Genomic DNA, 22,198 nt, shown 5'->3' on the forward strand with positions numbered 1-22,198 from the left:
TACTACTGTGTGCTGAGAACAGTGGCTGTTTTAAGATGCACTTAGTAGTACTTCTGGTTTTCTGTCATGGGTCTCCTTTTGTAGAAGCTGTAACGTAGACTTCTTTCATTTATAAAATGTAATTACTCAGAGACTAGCTTTAGCCTGAGCCTGCAATTTACATTTACCCTATGGCAAAGGAGAGATGGGATTCATTTAATCTGATTTCTAGCTGTCAAAAATTTTTTTCTAGTCTGAGCTCATTTCTTACTTGATCCAATGAATGGGAGAGTTCTGCAGAAGGAAAATTGTTCCTCCCTCCCTCTTGTAGTGTTGTGGCTGTAGAAAAGTAGTTTAAACTAAATGCCTGTGTTTTAGAAGGCTAATGTGGAGTGAGAAGAATTCCATCTATTCTCTTCCTTTGATAAAATCCAGAGCTTGGAAACGTTTCCCTTTACCCATCTTTAACTTTTTTTCTTTCCCATCCCTCCTTCCAGGGAAGCTTATGCTATAGGAAAGAAGGAAAAGCCTCCCTTTTTACCAGAGGAGCCGTCCTCCTCCTCAGAAGAAGATGATCCTATTCCAGATGAGTTGTTATGTCTCATTTGTAAAGATATAATGACTGATGCAGTTGTTATTCCCTGCTGTGGAAACAGTTATTGTGACGAATGTAAGTGTTACTCCCATGTTTGTTAATTCAAAACATCACATCTGATCTTCTGAAAGCAGAAATAGGAGATAACAAAATTACTGTGTTACTAGTTCTACTTAATACTTAAGTATGCCCTGAATAGGAAAGGAGTCTTCTCTTATAAAGGAGAAAAAAGAAGGCAGAAAGCTTTTTTCCCCTTCTTACGTATCTAGTTAAATCCTCTTCACACGCAGAAGGACAAGAATGAGAAAAGTGCATAATTGTGCAGGTGATTACAGTATTAGATAGCGAATGCATTTAGTTCGTCCACAGCCCTTTCTCTCACAAAATTACATATCCAACGCTGGTTACTTACTGTAGTCTGCAACAAATGGAGAGTTAGGCTTTTAATCCACATTCTTCTCCACGGGAGAGTTGGTTAAAACCTTCGGAACTCAAACCTGCTAATGATTTTTTGAAATGTGTTTTATTCATTCACCTTGAGGTTGTTGATTTCTCACTGTACTAGATAGTAGAAAAAAGACTAATCAAGACATCAAGACACAGCCTACTCTACATCTTGAAATGTTACAATAGTGAAATATCAAAACTGTATAGTTACTTGCTGCATACTAGAAATGCTTTACACTATTGAACATTTATAGCTTCATGCTCTCAATTCAAGACCATATTCACCCAGTAATTGTATACATGTTTTTATAATGGATTAGAACCCAAAAAATTTCCTTAGTTTGGCTAAAACCTATTTCGATGATTCTCATTATTCACAGGTATTAGAACAGCATTACTGGAATCTGAGGAACATACATGCCCAACATGTCATCAAACAGACGTTTCTCCTGATGCTTTAATTGCCAACAAGTTCCTACGCCAGGTAACTTGACTACTTCTACATAAACTGTTTGTAAGAAAAGTCTATTTGTAAAAAGCTGAAAGGGAAGAAAATATTAATTTACATCTCCTTAAGCAAGGCTAAATTGAATAAGGCTAAATTTATTTTTCAAATACATTATCTATTGTTACAGAAGCTTACAACTCTTTAGAGACAATTGGCAAATTCAGGTCACACTTTTGTGTGCCTCCCTTTCAAATTTGGTGTTAACACCAAAGTACTTTAAATACAGATAATCTGAGTTGCAAATCTTTAATATCAGTGTTTAATGTGATGTGTTCATGTAGCTGCATGTTGATTTATTTTAGGATTAATAGCATTTACAGGAATACACAAGTAATTGTACCCTGTGGAGGCTTTTGTTTGTATATCTACTGAAGTTTCATATTACCCTTTTGTAAATGTTTTTCCGCTTCTAGGCTGTGAACAACTTCAAAAATGAAACGGGCTACACAAAAAGGCTCCGTAAGCAGATTCAGCAGCAGCAACAGCAGCAGCAGCCACCGCCGCCACCACCTCCACCACCCCTAATGAGACAAACAATAACACGCAACCTGCAGCCTCTACTCCGGCCAACCATTTCCAGACAGCAGGATCCACTAATGATTCCATTAGCTTCTCTGGCTTCTCGTTCTGCTGCTTTGTCATCGTTGGCCCCTGGTCAGTCATCTGTGGCAGCTGGGCTGCCAGTAAATCCGTCTTCTGTTGTTGTCTCTGATCTCCCTCCAGCAGTGTCCCTATCTCTCCGTGGTGAAAAGCCAGATGGACCTTTTCGGTAAGTAAACCTGTAGATCAATGTGAATATTAAAAGACACCAAAATGCCTAAGTTAGACTCCTCTTCTTGAGCTTCTCAGCTAGCGATTTATGTATCATTAGTGACAGTTCCAGATAATTGTGGAAGTTCTGTTTTTTGCTTTTACTCTGAATGAGGACACTTTGATAAGTTGGAAGTGTGCCTCATACAAAAATTTTCTCAGAAGTATTTCTTGTTTGGTTCCCTTGTCAATCATTCAGTATAGGTTTACCCTGACAGAGGAACTTTTTTCCCCCAGGAGTCCTTTGATTTTAAGTGGCTAGCCATTCCTAAAGTAACCATTTAGTTATGTCAAACCTTCTTGAATGCATTAATTTCTCTTTAGTACTGAGGAAATAATATTTTCATGAAAAGTATAAAAGCATGATTATAGGTAAAATTGACCAGGTGTTTTCACATTACTTTTTTCTACAGTATTTCTATCATCAATATGATGTCAGAGTCATCCTCAGTAATACACAGTGTAGTCAGTGATGCATAATAAACATTGAAACAGTGTAAATTTGAAGTATTTACAAACATGAAAGTCTTAAGTTTGCAACCCAGTGAAGTCATATGAAAATACATTAAAAATCTGTACTATTGTTTAGGGCTTATATCCTTTCAACTTTATGCCTCGAATGCAAATAGCCATTCTGTCCAGAAGACTGTCAGGCTCAGCTGTACCATTGAATACAAAGGATCACAATTCAAAAGAACCTCTAAAGCAGCCTCTGAACTAGCACATAAACATTTCCTAATAGAATTTCAGTTCTTGCATCTTCCAAAACTGAGATTCAGTGTGTGAGTTATACGTACTCTAATCCTTTCATGTGCAGCTAGCTTAATAAAATGTTTTTCCTGTGAGCTTCCTCTTTAAATGCCAGTAGTCGAAATAAGCGTCTTGGCAATGCTTCATTTGGAATTGGCCAACTTTACATTTGTAAATCTGGTGAAGATTATTTTTAGGTTTTTATTCCCTTTATAGCCTTTTCTCACCTTGGACTTTATATTTCAAGTAGCACTTCAAAACAATGTTTGAATAATAAAAAATTGGGATTTCGTTGTAGTGATGCCGATACTGTTATACCTCCTGCTGCCCTGGTGACTGCTGCTGAACTTTCTAAATCTTCCTCTCTGTCAATCAGCAGTTTGTTGGAAGAGAAGGTAAGTTTTATTTCAACATATGCAGTAATTCTTGCATTTTAATAGAGCTTATTTTCTAACTGTTTGCATTTATTCACAAGGGCTATCAGGTTCCTGTGCTAAGACAACCAGCATTACCAAGTCTTCTGGGCCCTCAAGGACAATCAATACCCACAACTGGTAAGTAACTAAACTTTAGAATTTCTTCCAAAAAATTGTGTTTGGATAAACTGAATGGGATTTTTTTTCTTTTGCCTCTCCCCACTCCAAAAGGTCATCCAATGAGAGCCAGTACAATTCGCTCAGCAGGTGGCAGACCAGGCTGGGAACTGTAAGTATTCTACAGAAATTCAATATATTGCTACTTTTAACCTGTTAAATTAAGCCGTAACACATAACTTGTGCAATAGCTGATTTATAATGAAATAAGTATGATGCACAGATAGTTGTGGAGAATACAGGTGGTAATTAATTTTTAAATGGCTTAATGTGAATTAGCTTTAACAAAGGGGATCTGTGCTTGCAGTAAGATTATTTAAAATAAAACTCTAGTACTCTGAAAAATGAGGACTCTGAAAAATGAACACTTTCTGAGGAAACCATAATTACATATAAAAATTAAATATAATTAAAAGATCAGATGGAAAGCCACCCTTTTGATTACTGGCTGGATAGGGCTGAAGAAATTGATTTCCCAATAGAAATCAGCCTCCAACATTCTTTCTTTAACAACTTAGTTGATACTGATTGGGCAAATTATTGGAAAAGTCAATGCTGTTATTTTATGACAAATTTGAATTTTTCAACTTAGTCATCTCAAATAGCCAAGCTGCTTTCTCTCAGTTTGAGAGAGAGGAGTCTGTTTTATCTTACTGCAGCATCAAGTTAGTCCTTCATTTTGGTATATATTTGTTACAGATAGATTGTAAGGGTGCATTGTGTTTATAAAATCTTAAATGAAAACAAAAACCAGGATCCATCCCACAGATTATCTAAAATCTCAGATTCAGTAAGCAAGAAAATAACAATTCAGGGACAAGAACAGGCCAAATACATCATTGTGAGGCAACAACATAGGAAGCATATGTGGGAGAAGTTAAAAGAAGCTTGAGAGAAGATGAGTTAATATCTGTGCCGTACTTTGAAGATCAGAAGTGTGAAGTATTAAGTATATCAAGGAGTGGCAGAGGAGCAGTGGGCACTTGGCATATGGGAGATGGGAGTCTCTTTTAACCATGGGCAGCATCCATCCACAGTCACAAAACTGAGTATAAGGAGAGAAGACTGAGGGAACTGTTGGGGGTGAGGATGTGGAAGGCAAGTATGAGGATCAAGAAATGAGTGTAGTCTCGAACAGAAAGCAGGGAGAAAAATGCTTAAGTTGAAAACAAGAAGTGCTTGCCACCATGCTTCCGCTTCATTCGCTTTCCTCTTTAAAAGCAGGGCAGAGTGTAACAAACAGTGACACATGTTTTTGGATTTCTTTAGTTCAAATCGAGGACGCCTGCATAGTGAACGTTCCCAAAGGACTCAGGCCCCAACACTACCAGCATCAACACCAGTCTTTGTGCCTGTGCCTCCACCTCCCCTGTATCCTCCACCACCCCATGCACTTCCTCTTCCACCGGGGGTACCACCACCACAGTTTCCTCCTCAGTTTCCACCTGGTCAGCCTCCATCTGCTGGGTACACTGTCCCCCCTCCAGGATATCCCCCAGCTCCTGCAAACATGTCACCAGCTTGGGTACCAACAGCAGTACCAGCGGCTCATTCAAACACCATCCCAACGACACAAGCACCTCCTTTATCTAGGGAGGAGTTTTACAGAGAACAACGGAGGCTTAAAGAGGAGTAAGTATTTGGCTCAATGAAGTTGCGTTGTTTTTCATTTTTGTATTTCGATAGAGTATCGGACTGCAGTTACACTAAAGTGCATCTGACATAAGCAAAAATGACATAGTGTTTTTTCCAATATACTTTTTCATTGCAGATGGTAAACATGCAAAACTAAAACAAGACAAATGTAATTCTAAAACTTTCCCTAAAATTTGTAGGAATTCTAAACTGTATTTGCTTAAATAGGATGTTCACCTTTTGCATTTGCATGCAGTATACATTTTCTCATATTGGCCATGTTTTGTTTCTTGATGTCTTTTTGTAATAAAGGTCAAACTATAATTGTAATAAAGGTCAAACTTATTTTAACAGGGAAAAGAAAAAGTCCAAACTTGATGAGTTTACAAATGATTTTGCTAAGGAATTGATGGAATATAAAAAGATTCAAAAGGAGCGTAGGCGTTCGTTTTCCAGGTAACTGCTTTACATGTCCGTAATGGAGAAGCAGATTGTCTAGAAGAATCAGGAGGAGTTCCACTCCACCTCTCTATCGTTAGATGGATTGGATGATTCAAGGGATTAGCAGTGATAGGAGTTTCGTATGTAGGTAACTAGCTCAAATATGGCAGAGATGACAGTTGACTGGTAGTTATAATTTGGCAGCAGTTGTTAAGGAGCAGGTGTCTCTTTCACTAAACTTCTCTGCAGTGACATCCTTCACCTCCTGACAGCCGTGAGAGGCTAGAAACTGAATAAGTGTAGTTGCTGGATTTTCTGCGTCTCCCTATTCTGATTGTAACCATTACCTCAAAGCACTTCGGAGGAGATATGTGAGAGAAATTGTCTTCATTTCCTCTTTTGTTTATCTCATGTGGATACACGGAGAGATTTTAACCTGGACTGCAAACTGGTGGCTTTCGCTAGTATTTTGTTGACATTGTTAAATTTTTCTTAGGAATTAAAAGATCAGACTTGTTTTTAAGGAAATCTTAAATTGGTGAAGGACTTTGAGAGGAGGAATGATGCTAATGAGCATATGTGGAATAATGTGAAATCGTTCTTTAAAAAATAATAAAAACTTGTGAAGAAAAACCTCAGGGTAGCTGATGCTTTCTGTCCCCAAAAAAATCACTTGAGCAGGAGTCTGAACAGCTCTCTATTAATAATGCTGTTAGTATCTTTCCTAGAGTAAGGCATTGAGTCATATTGCTAGAGGCTGAAGCTTTAGAAGCTTTTAGATATGATTTTTCTTGAAATGCGGTCACTAGCCTTGGTTAGAGCTAGAGGTATGTGCAAAATTTTGCTAGGACATCTGGCTAGAAGTGTTGATTAAATAGTACTGTATGTAAGATTGTAGTACAAGTATTTTGCATCCTGTACAAATTGCCAAATAAGTAGTGAAGTTAAATAGACTAAGCTGGCATTTTAAAACTGAGCTTTACTGTCTTCAGGCTAAATTGTGTTTTCTTGATGTTTGATACTGCACTGTAGCCATTAAGACTTGCTCTTTTTTGCATCTTACTGCAACAAAAATGATTTGTGCTGCATGTAGTTGCTGAGTAGCGAAAAATGTGTGTGTTCACGTACCAGTAGAGGCCAGTATACACCACCTTAAATCAATCAATAGCTATGGTAGTTCATGTGATAGAAGTGAGTGGAAATAGACTTACCCTTCCTGTATGTTTTTACACTAACAAAGCAGCAGCTGTTCTGTCCTGTAAGCAGAAACTTTTACACATTATCAAGTTCTTCAATTTGCAGTAGTATTATGTCAGCAGCTGAAAGAAGCTTTGACATAAGCATATGGAGAGGAAAAAAAAAAAAAAACCAAACCAAATTTGGGAGGAAAAAAATTGGGGAGAATGACTGTTTTGAATTAACTTCATTTATTTTTTTTGTGTTGTGTTTTTTTTAAGGTCCAAGTCTCCCTATAGTGCTTCATCTTACTCTAGAAGTTCGTATACCTACTCCAAGTCAAGATCAGGTTCTTCCCGCTCTCGTTCCTACTCTCGATCATTTAGTCGTTCCCATTCTCGTTCCTACTCACGATCTCCGCCGTATCCAAGAAGAGGCAAAGGGAAGAGTCGTAACTATCGTTCCAGGTCAAGGTCACATGGTTATCACCGCTCAAGGTCAAGGTCACCCCCATACAGAAGATACCATTCACGGTCAAGGTCTCCAGTATTTCGAGGCCAGTCTCCCACTAAACGGACTATACCTCAAGGGGAAGGAGAAAGGGAGTATTTTAACAGATACAGAGAAGTTCCACCATATGATATGAAAGCTTACTATGGCAGATCTGTTGACTTTAGAGATCCATTTGAAAAGGAAAGATACAGAGAATGGGAAAGGAACTATAGAGAATGGTATGAAAAGTTTTACAAGGGCTATGCTGTTGGTGCTCAACCTCGACCTCCAGTAAACAGAGAGAACTTTTCTCCAGATAGGTTTGGTCCACCTGGGACCAGACGAGAGAATTCACCGTATGCTCGGGGACGTAGGGAGGATTATCCTGGTGGGCAGAGCCACAGAAACCGTAACATAGCTGGAAATTACCCTGAAAAACCTTCTGGAAGAGAGAGCCATGGCATCAAAGATCCTGCAAAATCAAAAGAGAAGGAGGTGGAAAATCCACTGGGAGATGGCAAAGGAAATAAACATAAAAAACACCGGAAGAGAAGAAAAGGGGATGAGAATGAAGGATTTCCCAATACTGAGTTGTTAGAAGGTGCGAGAAAACCAAGAGAGCCAGTTACAGCAGAAGACGTTAAAACGGACTCTCTGTTCATGCTCCCAAGCAGAGATGATGCCACCCCTGTGAGAGACGAGCCTATGGAAGCAGATTCCATTGCTTTCAAACCCGTCTCTGAAAAGGAGAAAAAAGAGAAGGATAAGCCAAAAGCAAAAATTGACAAGACAAAGCGGAAAGTAGAAGTGGCTGTTCCTCCTAAGAAAGACAATATAATAAAGCCAGCTAAAGCTTCTCAAGAGAAAGTGGACACCGATCGTGAAAAATCTCCTCGAACGGAACCTCCTGTGAAAAAAGTGAAGGAGGAGTTGCCAAAGACAGACAGTGTTAAAACATCTTCCTCTCAAAAGGATGAGAAGGCTCTTGGTACCCCACGGAAAGTTCACCCAAAAGTGACAAAAGATCACCCAGAAACCAGACCAGCCAAGGAGGAAAAGGCAAAGAAAGACCATCCAAAAGAAACCAAGTCAGAGAAGCCCTCCAACAAAGAGGACAAGTCAAAAAAACCTCCTGAAAAAAGCAAACCTTCTGATGCAAAACCTGAAAAAAGAAAAAGAAAAGCAGATGAAAAGGTTGAAAAAGAACATGAAGCCACTTCCGTAAAGGCCTCTAAACCAGAAACTGCTGAATCGAAAACATCGCCAAAGGGGAAGACTGAGCCTGATGGTGAAAAAGGAGAGCGAACTCCAGAAAAGGATAAATCTGCTTTTCTTAACAACCCTGCAAAAAAGATTAAACTTAACCGAGAAACTGGCAAAAAGATTGTGAGTGGAGAAAATGTGCCACCTGCAAAAGAACCTGTTGAAAAACCTGAGCCGAGCAGCAGCAAAGTTAAACAAGAAAAAGCGAAGGGAAAAGTGAGAAGAAAAGTAACAGCAGCTGATGGATCTAGTTCAACTCTTGTAGATTACACCAGGTATTCTTTCTTTCCTCCTCCCCACCCAAAAAATGTAAAATTCTTTATGGTGACTAATGAAAGGAGCAGCTAAATCCATGCTAAATGAGTGAATAATCTGTGATCTTCCCTGTTAAACTGTATGTGGGTCAAAATCAAATTTTGTTAAAGAAAACAAGCAGTCTGTACTGCACAGAAAGCTAATAAGGTGAATTCATTGGTGACGTGTTTGACCCTTACTTCTGGGACATTTTTTCTCCTCTTCTTTTTCATTACATGTTGACTCTTTGAGGAGTCCCCTCTGTGTCATCCTTCAAATCCAGCTTACTGCTAAAGGCAAGGATAACAGGCATGTCTATACCATGCAATATTTTGTATTTTAAAAATTGCAAGGTACTGTAATGACTTACTTTTGTCAGTATGGCATGAAATTATACCTTGCAGAAATAGCAGCTTGGTTGCCAACGTATTGCACCGATCTTAGCTTTGAGCACGGCACCATGTTGACACAGCTACACTGCTTCCAGCTCAGTGCCAACTTTTTTTGGCACTTATGTTGGAGATCTCTCTAGTCCATTGTGTGACATGGGGGGGGGGGGGGATAAAAAGTGATCTACTGTGTAGAGCTGTTATTATGTAGATTTCAGTGTCTAAAGAAGCAGGACAAAGCAAACTCAAAACATTTAAGACATGGCTGGAGACTTAAAATAACTGTGTTGATATTCTAAGAAGTTTTTAAAACGTACATTTTTCTAAAGAACAACACTGGGACATGAGGATGGAACTTTGGTTGTGTTTACCTCTCCATAATTGCTTGCTTACATGTTGAAAGAAGAATGTATATTTAATTTATCTACCATTGGTAGAAATAGGACATGAAGGAATTACCAGATCAGACAGTCCCCAGTCTGATAATCTCGTGTCTTTGTTAATTAAATGCATAGTAGGAAGATACTAAATTAATTGATTGCTCATAACCTTAGCTAGTGGACTCATCCTTTCTCTTGTCTGTTCCCTTAACTGAACATCTTTTGAAAAAATGCTGAAGCTTTAGAATTGAAACAAAAGCCATTTTATAAAACGTTAGAAAAGATGGCGGCGCCTGTATCTCACCCGTTATTAATGTACGCTTTTTCCTCTTAGTACTAGTTCTACTGGAGGAAGCCCCGTTAGAAAGACTGAAGAAAAGCCAGATACAAAACGAACTGTCATTAAGACCATGGAGGAGTATAATAATGATATAACAGCCCCTGCTGAAGACGTCATTATTATGATCCAGGTCCCTCAGTCAAAGTGGGATAAAGATGACTTTGAGTCTGAAGAGGAAGACATTAAATCTACCCAGGTGCCCGCAAACGTAGGAAAACCTGCTAGTGTTATAAAAAATGTGAGTGCTAAGCCACCAAACCCCATAAAACACAATGAAAAAGAGACGGAGCCTTTGGAGAAGACACAGAAAACTACAAAAGAGGCGAGTTATGAAAGCTCCCAGCACGATGCAAAAAGTTCAAAAAGTTCGATGGCAAATGAAAAAGGAAAAACCAAAGACCGGGATCATTCTGTGTCTGACAAGGATACTTCTGAGAAGAGAAAGACCAGTGTTCAGCCAGAAAAAGACCACTCAGAACGTGCAACTGAGCAAGGAAATGGAAAAAGTATTTCTCAGTCTTCCAAAGAGAGCAGATCTTCAGAGAAACATGATACTGGCCGTGGATCCACTGCTAAAGACTTTACTCCTAACCGAGACAAAAAATCTGACCATGATGGCAACAGAGATCATTCTAGTTCCAAGCGTAGAGATGAAAAGAGTGAATTAGCAAGGAGAAAAGACTCCCCTTCTCGAAACAGAGAATCTACATCAGTACAGAAAAGTAAGCCGAGAGACGAACGAGCAGAGCCATCCAAAAAGGGCACCGGAGATGCCAAAAGGAGCAGCTACAGTCCTTCACGTGAGCGGAAGCAGTCTGATCACAAAGCTGCTCACGATTCCAAGCGTACGTTGGAGGAACACAAACCTCTGGATAAAAATTCAGGAAAAGAGAAAGAGAAGCATGTACCAGAAGTAAAGGTCAATAAAGAGAAAGAGCCAGGTGGTAATAAACCACCTTTGAAACAAGAATCACCAGATGTAAAAAATGAGAAAGAGAACGTGACTGGGCAAAACGATAAAAGTGTTGTCAAGCCCAAGCCTCAGGTAAGCAGCTCCTCACGGCTCTCTTCTGATCTAACTCGAGAGACTGATGAGGCTGCGTTTGTACCAGACTACAATGAAAGTGACAGTGAGAGTAATGTATCTGCAAAAGATGAGGAAGCTGCAGGAAAAAATCCTAAAGAACCGAAAGAAAAGCCTGTCGATAAGGTGAAAGAGGATACAGCAGCACCTGCTGCAGTTGACCAGCCTGAAGCAAGCCGAAGTCAAAGTCAAAGCAGTCCCAGTGTTAGCCGCAGCCGTAGTCAGAGCCCTTCTGAGAGTCAGACTCGAAGCCACAGCAGCAGTGCCAGCTCAGGAGAGAGTCAAGACAGCAAGAAAAAGAAAAAGAAAAAAGAGAAGAAGAAGCACAAGAAGCATAAGAAACACAAGAAGCATAAGAAACACGTTGGAAACGAAACGGAATTGGAAAAGAGCCAAAAACACAAACACAAGAAGAAAAAATCGAAGAAGAGCAAAGATAAAGAGAAAGATGACCAAAAAGTGAAATCTGTCACTACATAGAATGACAGATAATAAAAAATGACTTAATTCCTAAGTCATCTGTATTAAATTTTGTTAAAATGTAAACGAATTCAAGCGTTGTAAATAATGACATGAAAGACCCTGTGCTGCACTTAAAATATTGCTGCTTGATTATTTGATTTTTACATCAGAGCTTTATAAAAGTGAACATTTTGTACAGAATTGTGAGTTGTGACCATGTAACATGAAAGGTTTTGCTGGGGCATCTTATTTTTAACCACCGTTAATTAGTTTGGGTGGAGTTTACTGTACTGTGAAAATTTTCACATTTGAATTTTTTTTTAATTGCCTGGCAGAAGAAGCTGGTATCAGTTATAAAATATCAGCAGAATGATTTGCAGAATACATTACAGCCCTGTTATGTCACTTTTTGATTACAATAAAAAGTTTTCAGTAAACTATCCAATGTGATGAGATTTCCAGTGATAGCTGAACGTTAGCAGCGAAAGACTAGTGACCTGTAAAAGCTTGCTGGTAGCTAACGTGGGAAAAATAACATATCAACGGGTTTAATTTTGAAAAGACTGGCAGGACTTTACATCTTTGGAACTGATGCAATGTGGGGAGGTTCTGCCAAGAGGCGCATTTTTTTCATGTGCCAAGTGGGCTTGTTTTTATATTGTAAAAGGTAGTATGTGGCCCCAAAAATACAGCCACTCTTAACAGCTGGTACTGACTATTTTAAAATAGCGTTATATATGAAGCTGTCACATTTCAACATCGTTCCAGTTTGCTTAGAAAGCTGTTGTCATTTGCCAGCAAACATTTACACATATTTTAAGATGCCCTGTAATCTGTATTTCCTCTCATACCGATGCTGATCACCAAGATGTTTGTAGTTTTTAAATAGAAGCTTATTAGTATTTTCATATGGTGGTGCTACGGACCTAACCCTTCCATTAAACGTGGGGTTCAGCGGATGAGTTTGGCAGAAGAAGAAAGCACACTAGAAAGGCAGGCTTCTGCTTTAAACTGCTTTGAATAATGACAGGGAATCGAGAAAAATGTAAATTTAATTAGCTTGATAATTTTAAGACAGATGTAATTTAAAAAAAAAAAAAAAAAAAGGTTGGGGGGTGGGTGTTGCTTAACTGTTGGAAAGCCAGCATGGTAAGAAATATTTCTCGTGCATTAAGGGCACAACATCCCGGTAACAACTGAATTCAGTCGTGAAGGCCCTCGGCTGTTTGGCTGTGGGATTTGCCCCAAAAGAGTTCTGTTTGACAGTACTGCAAATTAAAGCAGCATTTCAGGGCTTCCTGCTTGCGGAGACTATTTTGTTCGAAGACTGTCATTGTTTATAGGTACTGTTACTGTGGGGTATTGAGCAGTACAGAAAGAGTAAAATAATAATTCATCTTGCTTTTCAGTGGGGGTGACTACCACATTTTAAATACTGGGTTAGAGACCGAGTGTCCCGTACTTCTGATGGCTAAAACAAGAACAAACCAGAACTGGTACTGAATTTCACTTCCAGTAGTTCGTACCTTTTCCCGTCAGGGCGTTCTTGGTGGATTTCGGGTGTTTTCTGCACAAGGTCACGCAGGCTTTCTGAGTAAGGCACTTGGATTTTTGCTTCCCAGAATCAAAAAGCACATGTCCGTAATAGCTGTTAAATGTCCTCATCCAGCATTCCCTATGTGTGGCCCGGGGAACTCGTATCGCCAAAGGCAACACCAGATGGGCAGGAATTGAAGGCAGCCTCAGACTCTCCCTTTGCATAGTCTGTGCTCGTGATGATGAGGCCGTTGAAAAAAGATGTATTTTGCACTGTTCTCTGTGAACATACTTTGGCCTAACGAAACGCAGAAAACTTAGGACTTGGTGAAATGGGATTCTCACTTGAGTTGGAATGTGTTAGGTGTGCTTTATTATCAAGGTTCAGAATAATTAGTAAATTTCGATGGAAGTAAAATCTTGGACATTTCTTTATGGAATAGCTCCATAAAAACGGGCAAAATGGTGTATTTTTATATAACCTTGTGCTGAAAAAGCTGTAGTCGATGCCTGTCGTAATGCTCACTTGAACTCCCCTCTGGTTTCAGAGCACTATAGCAGCATTACTGATGATTTTTCAGTCTGCTATGAATTTAGTTTACTCTGCACATGGAGTTTTCTTACGATTACTTTTTTCCCCAAGTTTTTTGAGCTGAAGACCCCTGGAATGCAGTTATGCTCAGGCCTGAATAGGTGATTTTGACTTACAGTCATGTTTAGAAGTCTTCTGACTGAATTTCTGAAGTGTTTACGCAGTGCCTACGGTAGCGTGAAGGGAGGTATCCGATCGGGGCTCTCTGGGTGAGGGTAGATGCTCCTGAACGCCTGTGACTGCAGGTGGAATACGGTGAAGATGGTTTTAACCCCGGTGAAGGGAAGCATGCTTCCAGAGCGAGGTGAGTTTGGCCTGTCGTTCGGACGTAAGGAACAGATGCTGACTCAGTGACTAAATGTAATAGGTTCCTTCTGGAACGATACTGCTTGGTCATCTGCTAAAGGTAAGGGTGGTCCGTTCCGCAGAAACGATCGCGGGTCCCTGTGGCTGTCTTCAGAGGAACCTTGGACCAGCATACCTCCTACCTCATCTGCCGTCTTCGGCTGGGGCTGACCGTGGCAGTGGTTGGAACATACAGAGAGGCACCAGCTCTTGAGCTGGAAAAGCTCAGGCAGGAAAGAAGGGGGTTTGAAAAGCTTGAGTGTCAATGACCAAGCAAACTACCCCAAAGTGGGCGGCAGACTCCGGTCATCGTCCACAACGCTGAAATGGAGGAAGTGTATGAAAAAGGTGACGAGGGCGTAAGACGCAGGTTAATGTCATGCATGGGTAGAGAGAAAATGAAGAAACCTAGGGCACAAAATGAATTTTAGTTAGAACCCCTAATAATTGTTTTGCATTTAGAAAGTGAAGGCCAGGAAGGAGCAGCTTGTATCTGTTGTTTAATGAGAGAGAAGAAACAGCGGTTGAAATGGTAGTGGGAAATACGCTTTTGCTTAGTCTTCACCAGAAAAGGTTGATTGTAACCAGCTTTAGGGAAATCTAGTTTAGTAAAATACAAGGATCACGGGCTAGAGAAAAGAGTAAGTTAAACAATGTTCAGATAAAACTTCTGCTTGAGTAATAAGGGTACCAGCTGAAGTGCTTCTTTTAAACTGAGGGATGGCAGCATGTCTCAGATGACTGACGAGCAAACCTTGTATCTACCTCCAAAGGGGAAAACAATTGGAATCTATTTATGTATTTGTTGTAATATCAATCCAAATTTGGCTGAATATTGTATAAACACACAGGTGGTAATAGGATGAAGAATGGTCATTATCAAACTGAAGAAGAAGAGTTGGCCCCGGCCCTGTCTGCAAACTCGTGAGAGCACGGGGTGGGAACAGGCTGCCCAGGGAAGTGGTGCTGTCACGGTCCCTCAAAGTGTTCAAAAAACGTGTGGGTGTGGTGCTCAGGGACATGGTTTGGAGGTGGACCCGGCAGTTAGGTTAATGGTTGGACTCGATGATCTCAGAGGTCTTTTCCAACGTTAATGATTCTACGAATCGGAGCTCTGTCGCAGATGAGAGCTGGTGCGAACGCGCCAGCGCGCTCCCATGGGCTCCTTGCAAAATGGAGGTGAAGCTGCTGTTTGTTGAAACCCATCTGTGCAGGTGGCAATGGTGCCCGTGGTTTGTATAATGCCTCGTAATGGTTGGGCCTGCCCAGGCGGTCGGAGGGCTGGGGTTCGTGCCCTCAACCTGGAGCTTCACAGCCGTGTGGCTCCCTGCGCCTCTAGGAATGCAGAGCCGAGAGAGCAGGCCTGGGACCGCCTCGCTGTGCCCGAGCGGCCGGGGTGCTCCGTGGGGTGGGGATTAGTCCTGGGCTTTGACATGGAAGTATCAAGCCTGAGGTGCAGGAAGGGAAACTTGGGGTAGGCTTTAATACCGATGTTCGGTAAGGATGGTAAAGGGCTGGGCTGGATTCTGCCGGCGGCTGCAGACCCTCCTGCGCTGAGCAGAAGGCAGGCGTACACCGGGAGGTCTGGCAGCCCAGCCTGGCACTGGGAGAGGGGGGTTGTGTGAGCTGAACTCTTGACAGCTGCTGCCAACTGCTTTTTCTGGTTCAAAATGGTTTTTGTAGGTGTCATTATGGATAGGGTGGTGGCAATTTTGTCAGTTGTTTGCATGGGTTGTGTTGTCTGATGGGAAACAGCCAAAGCAGTAAACCGTAGGGGAGACGCTGTAGGAAGCATAAGGGTTCCTTCCTTACAGGTGATGGAGACAAACGCGTTGGGCGTCTGATCCTCCCCAGAGCAAAGAACGAAACAGGTAATTTGAGTCTACGACTGACAGTAGCACTGAAAAAGAAATGGTAACGTGCAAAATCCCAAATCACCGCAGTTAGCTAGGAGAACGGAGAGGCTCCATGGTACTTGCGCTGCAGTTTGAATATCTGACAGACCAGAAGAATGCTGTTCTTTGCTGTCGGTCCTCTGTTCTGCCTAAGCTGCAGAGGCAAACCCTGACACTGAGAAGAGGTTACAAAGAGGGTCTGAGTCTACAAAATCTCGACGTTTGCTCTGGGTGGGAAGTGTCTGGCTGTCGGCAGTCTGATGTACCTCGCAGTGCCCTGTGGCATATCACCCCACAGGCTGGTCACCATAAAGGCACTATTGTGTATTCTTTGGTATCTCTTAGGTTTTCTTAAATAGCAAAAGCAGCACGTACCTGTCCTGTCTGTGTAATGATCTCCACCTTAAAGGCATTAAACATGCAGCTAACCCCACTCCTCGTCTTAGATCAAATATTGGGTTTTGTGGAACGAGGGAAATAGAGATTAATTTCTGTATGCAGCCTGGTATCTTCCAAGACTGTAGTGTTTGTTACTGAACTTTTTTTGAAGTTCCTGACTGAACCTAAATGCCAGGCAGAAAGCACAGCTTTTAAAGAAATGGTTGCTAAATTGTTTCTTGTATTCTTGCCTAGCAAGCTGAGGGGCTTGTTTTTTAGAGGCTGGGTTTTATATTGAAATGGGATCAGCTGAGCTTTCCTTTTTGCACTGTTGCCCTGGGACTGGGTTCCATAGGAAGAATTTTAATAGAAAATAATCATATTGTGAGCTTAGCAGTCCAATCGGCACGGATCCTGCATGAATATAGCAGCCATCAAGCCATTCTAGCTGCACACCCGGCTGGAGCAGGACGTGGGGCTGGCGTTGGAGCAGCGCTGGGGTATGATGGCCCGTCAGCAGCTTGGCTGGGCGCAACCGGCCAGCGAGTGGGGCCAGGTCCAGGCAGTGATCGCAGCCTGGGGCTGCTCGAGCGTCGGTGGCTGGTGAGGAGGGGACCCGGCAGGGAAGGTCACCTCCTCGTGGGCACCGGCCCATTGCAGGGGGAGGCAGCGGCTGCTCCCCAGGTTCAGTTAACAGGTCAGGAAGAGAAAGCAAAGGCAGCCCAAGGTTGAAGGAGGCAACACCTCTGAATGAGGCTAATTAAAAGGAAGAGATAATCAAGGCCTGGAGCTTTCAGGAGTCCCGCTGGGCTTGGGGGATGCTGGGTGAGCTGGTGGGGGAGTGCACCTTTCGGGGGAAGGAGGCTCCCTAATTAAAAAGGGAGAGCAGCACTCAGCGGTGGGGGCTGGTGGAAGCTATTAGGGCTCTGCCGGCGTTGGGAGCATCACTCTCACGTAGCCACTCCGCTGCCCAATGGCAGCGAGGGTCCCAGCGCAGCTGGGGCAGGGGCGTGGAGCTGGACTCCTGCCCAGGGTGGATGAGTAACTAACTCATTCAAGAAACAGGCAGTAAAGCTCATGACCAGTTGGAGGACAGATTCACCTGCTCTCCAGCTCCAGGATGATTAATCCAGGGCTTGCACAGGGAAGTTGGGCTCCAGCTGGGAGGGTGGCTGGCGGGTGGCTGTGGGGTGCCGGGGTACCAGCCCCCGGGAGGTCCGGCTGGGCTGGCAGCAAGGGATGGGGCTGGCATATGGAGGCAGGGAGAAGGGTGGTCCTGGAGCAAAGCTCTTGTCCCAGCCCCATAGGGAGGGCTAGTGGGGACATGGCAGCCCTGACCCCCCACCCTGGCTTGCTTCTGAGGCCCCACTGCCCCTGGGGATGAGGCTGGGGTGCAAAAGCCACGGGGCTGCCTCGTCACACTGCTTAGCTCCTAATTATGGCCTGTGGTCTAAGAGGTGACCCACCCACGCACGGTCCCCATTTCTGGCTGGGGAAGCAGCCCCCCACCCATGGCCAGCGGGGAGCCGGGGGGGCGAGGGGGTCCCTCCACTCCCTCTGCATGTCCGGGTGCACGCTCCGGCCCCAAGCTCCTCCACTCCCGGCGCAAGCAGTTCCTACCCGAACGAAACCCAACTTGTGATCGCGTGATGTGGCAGGTTTTGCAAACAGAAGGTCTTGGTTTTGCCAACTTGAATGCTGATCTCGCCCATCCAGCCAGAGGACAGACGCAGCCTTCTCCCACCCTGCCAGGCAGAAGCTCTGCCCACGCTCACAAATGAAATACTCTGCTGAAATTACCTGCGATTGGTTTCTGGAGCTGGAAAAATTCACTGGAACAAGTTAGTGATTTTGAACTGAAGTTGAAAATTGCAGAGTTTTGTGTTTGGGCAACTTTAGGACTTTTTCCATTCGCTGTTTAATTTCTAAGCTATTTAGCCCCATTTACAGCTGTGTAATTGCATTGAGTGAGCAGTTCAGGGGTTTGCCGAATTCCTCTGTGGAGGTAACAACAGAAATCGCCAGCTTTGTGAACGCTGTGCTAATCTGCCTGGGCAGAGTCAGCCCCTGAAACGCCTATGCTTGTAGAGTGAGTGTGTAAGAAAGATTCTTAATTCTTTGTTCGTCTTGCTTTGCAAATGATTAAGTTTTTTGTTGCAATTTACGTTTTTATTGGAATCTAAGCCAGTACTTGAAATTGTTTTTATGGACCTGGACAAAATATTGCTGAGCTAGGTTTTAATGTTTTTTGGTAATACAATTTTCAGCAACAATATTGATTAAATCTTTTGTGATAATGTCAGAGAATCAAATACATGAAAAACAGGAGAAACAACTCAGACTTTCCCATTCCCACACTGCCCTGAGAGGGGCAGGTATTTAATGCGTATTAGCCTGTAACTTCAGAAAGGATGCGGTCTTTACTTCCAGTTATGAATTTCACATCTTATTTTCTATTTCCCGTATCTGTTTCTATTGTCCAGCCCATCCTCCCCGCCAGTCCCCATCGGTGTGCTCAAATTATTTGTAAATATAATCTGATAGGAAATATTTTATGAAGATAATGCCTCTTCCGTATCTCTGTTTATTTTCTACTGCAGCTGTGGTCCTTGCAGACGGGATGCAGTCTGTACAATGTGCTCTTACACCCGAACTGTGCATTTATCTTTATCTGTTCCTCTCTAGCTGAAAAATACATTACATGTGAGGGCAGAATAAAATAATACAGCAGTCATGGTCTCTTCCGAAATACATTTAATGTTTTAAATGTCTGCAGACGCATTTCTCTCTCTGGATGCCAAACAGGGGAAGCCGTGGGCTCCTTGTTATCTGTCACTTCTTAGTTTTTGACACTGCTCGCGTTAGAATACATTGATTACAGTTATTTAAAGCACTGGGAGGTTTCTGCTTTAAACATTCAAACCTCTGTGCTTTTTGCTGAACTAAAGCTGTTCGTGAGGTTTTGTCAGCGCTCTGCCTTGCCTGCAGCTGCACCGATCCCGGCGCAGTCGGGGCTGCGCGTCGAGCTGACACGCTGGTGTTTTCTTAAAGACAGCAGGTAGAGTAGTTTGCTTGGGTGTAATGTCTTTCATTTAGCCTCCCTAATGTATAATCTTGGAGTCAATTTCAATTAAAAGTGAAATGTTTTTGATGATTCCCAGCCTTATTTTAATTCCCCTCTGTGTAAAATATGCTGTAAATTGATAAAGCATAAAATTAGGCACTGCAAAGCTAGCGCAGGCGCGTCTTGTTGCCTTGTCCAGGGGGGCACCAGCTTATAAAATAACAAGCTTGCTTTTGTCCAAAATCTACCTTATTGGGCTTTTTTTGCTAAATATTTGGTGGTTCTCCAAGCATTTACCTGCAGCCCATCCTCAGTGTTACACTGCTTTCCCAGCAATGTTCAGTCCTGTTGGCTGTTGGCTCTTCTCTGGCACAAAACCAAACCCAGACAAAAGAGCAAACAAGGCAATGGCACCAACCCGGCTGGCCGTCTTGACTGGACACCAGCACCCCTTTCCCACCGGCCAGGTCTGGAAAGGCAAACCGGAATGCTGCGGGGGTGGAGGTGCTGAGCCCCCTCCCGCAGGTCTTGGGGTCGACCTGTTCATCTCCAGGAGACTTTCCCCCAGCGCTGCTCCAGGGCATCTTCTTTGTTTCCCATCAACGTGGTGTTTCTTTGCAGGGAATGTATTTTTTTGTTCCTGGTCTGACTTTACATCTTCTTTTTACCCAGATGCTGTGTGCCAATGCCTTCAATCTGCCTCGACGGCTTGCTTCCTTGCACCGGCACAGGTCCCCTGCCCGGCATGCCGCGAGGACACGGGGCGTCAGTGCCTCTGCTCGCTCTGCTGCCCGCCACCTCCTGGGTAAGAGCTCGTGGGCTCAGGGCACCGACCCGGGGCCGGTGTTTTGCACGTGGGCTCACACAGCTTTCCTCCTCCCTGGCTCAGTGCGTGGAACGAGTGGGTTGGCAGTGCCTGACCCGGGGCGGTTGTGCGGGGCACACGGTACCGGTGTGCCGGCAGTACAGGCACCAGGTGAACCACAGTGCTCTCATAGATGGTCCCGGCTCCGCAGTGTGTTGGGGAAGACGCCTTTCCAGACTGATCATGGCTGCATTCATCCTCTGTGCAACAGTAAAATAACACCCTGCTGGGTTGTGCCAGGCTCATCTGGGCAGGGGAGATGGCAGGAGGGTTTTGGAGGAGGAGGAGGAGGGTGGTGATGAGGAGGAAGATGCTGCATGGAGGACGAGGTGCCCGGCAAGATTCCGGGGCTTCGGCTGCAGGGGATGCCTGGCGCCAGTGCTGCCCCGGCTCGGCGGGGCTGACGTCACCGCCGGGCACGAGGGGCTGAACACGCTCGTTGCCGAGCCCGTGACCCGGTTTCCCTCCGCGTGCAGCGAGGGCTTCGCTCACAAATTCAAAGCCCCAATCCAGTGCCGCTCCCGTGCTGGGCTGCCGGCAGAGCCTGCCCTCGCGGGTCCCTCCAAACGTCCTCTCTTCCTCCTCGAGTGGAAATGCCTCCGCGAGGTCCGTCAACGCCCGCTCCTTCGAGAGGTAAATGAGAGTTGAATAATTAGCAACGATGCATTCGGTGGCAAAATTCCTCGGCTTTAATTTGTATCAGCTCTGCTACTGCGCATCCCATCTGGGCCAGGCTGATGGCGGGGGGAGGCAGGACGAGGCAGCTCTGGCCGGGTGCCCTCCAGCCCCGTCACCCCTCCGCGGGGCCGGGGCAGGAGGAGGCTTTTGTGGGCAGTTTTCCCATCCACATTTTGTGTATGTGTGTGTGAGTGCGTACGCCTGGGCTTTTGTTGCCCTTTTGTGAGCGAAATGGTTGTTTGGTAGCAATGAGCAAGGGCTCCTTGCCAAGCCTGCCTAATTAAGATTAAGCATATGCAGATTTGCCTTGTTTTCAGCTAATGACAGCTGCAAACAATTATTTGTCATGCTCGCTGACTGTTGATTGGTAAAGGCGAGGCCAGACGAGGATTGAACATGATCTGCCTTTGCACGGTGGTGCTGCTGGCCGTGGCCGTGAGTAGCATCTGCCCTCCCCGTGTCCGGTGGCTGCTCAGGGCTCAGCCCATGCCCTCGGTGGTCCCCGGCTCCACAGGTCAGCCCTGTCCGAGGGCTGCGGGGCGGCTGGCTCTGGCATGGTTCCCGCAGCTCGTTGGGCTGGGATCTGCTGGAGGTGGGATTTTTTTTTTTGTTTTGTTTTGTTTTCAGCATTGCCATCAGCATAGACACATCATGATGTTTTCACAGGAAAATAAATAAAGATGTCTGCAAACGTATCTGACGTCTATAGTTGCCAAGCCAGCAGCCTTCATCAATTTTCTGCAAGCTGAGAACCAAAGCAGAGACCAAATGAGGCGGGAGGCTTCCTGCCTGCAGTCCTGCTCTGAGCGCAGCTCAGGAAGCACCTTGGCATCTCTCCAAAATGCCTGGGCTTTTTAAGGACATTCTCAAAAAGAGCTTGATTTCATTATTTTTTTATTATTATGCCAATGAAAAGAGAGCGCCTTTTTGACAAAAGGATGCCTGAGCAAATGAAATACTCTGTGTCGCAGATGAAAACACTCTGCATTGTTTTAAGGACGGCATGGAAATGAGGACATGGTGAAAAAATAGTCACTGCAGAGATATAATTATGTTCTGTTTGACATACATCCTGCTCGGTGATATGTGCCTCGTGGACGTGCACGCTCTCGCAGCGTCTCCTGCCCTGGTCTGCAGCTCCGAGCCTGGCAGCTGAGCCCAGCGGAGGTGGATGCGTGCGGCTCTGTCTTCAGATGCGTTCGGGGTT

The 22,198-nt window shown here is 43.9% G+C and overlaps 1 protein-coding gene and 1 long non-coding RNA gene across 11 annotated transcripts in view; both read left to right on the forward strand.

Moving 5' to 3' along the window:
- The window catches only part of RBBP6 (RB binding protein 6, ubiquitin ligase), a 32,247-nt gene extending 20,169 nt beyond the window's left edge, over nt 1–12,078 (forward strand). For 8 of the 10 annotated variants that reach the window (XM_087730381.1, XM_087730382.1, XM_087730385.1 and 5 more), the window contains 10 exons: nt 477–649; nt 1,402–1,505; nt 1,943–2,298; nt 3,388–3,484; nt 3,565–3,643; nt 3,737–3,794; nt 4,952–5,314; nt 5,672–5,773; nt 7,216–8,964; nt 10,087–12,078. In XM_087730381.1, coding sequence (XP_087586507.1) covers nt 477–649; nt 1,402–1,505; nt 1,943–2,298; nt 3,388–3,484; nt 3,565–3,643; nt 3,737–3,794; nt 4,952–5,314; nt 5,672–5,773; nt 7,216–8,964; nt 10,087–11,656 — 4,651 coding nt within the window. In that variant the 3' untranslated portion in view covers nt 11,657–12,078. The remainder of the gene's footprint in view (nt 1–476; nt 650–1,401; nt 1,506–1,942; nt 2,299–3,387; nt 3,485–3,564; nt 3,644–3,736; nt 3,795–4,951; nt 5,315–5,671; nt 5,774–7,215; nt 8,965–10,086) is intronic. The other 2 variants (XM_087730386.1, XM_087730389.1) reach the window with 1 other exon arrangement.
- A 3,670-nt stretch (nt 12,079–15,748) lies between these two features.
- LOC148052061 (uncharacterized) lies at nt 15,749–21,845 on the forward strand. Its single transcript, XR_015698965.1, has 5 exons — nt 15,749–15,982; nt 20,121–20,253; nt 20,338–20,946; nt 21,309–21,426; nt 21,658–21,845. It is a non-coding gene; the product is annotated as an uncharacterized LOC148052061 (long non-coding RNA).
- Nucleotides 21,846–22,198: the final 353 nt, after the last annotated feature.

This window comes from Nipponia nippon, unplaced genomic scaffold (genome assembly GCF_047370975.1).
Source record: "Nipponia nippon isolate SJK-2023a ecotype South Korea unplaced genomic scaffold, ASM4737097v1 scaffold_5, whole genome shotgun sequence".
NCBI classification, from domain to species: domain Eukaryota; kingdom Metazoa; phylum Chordata; class Aves; order Pelecaniformes; family Threskiornithidae; genus Nipponia; species Nipponia nippon.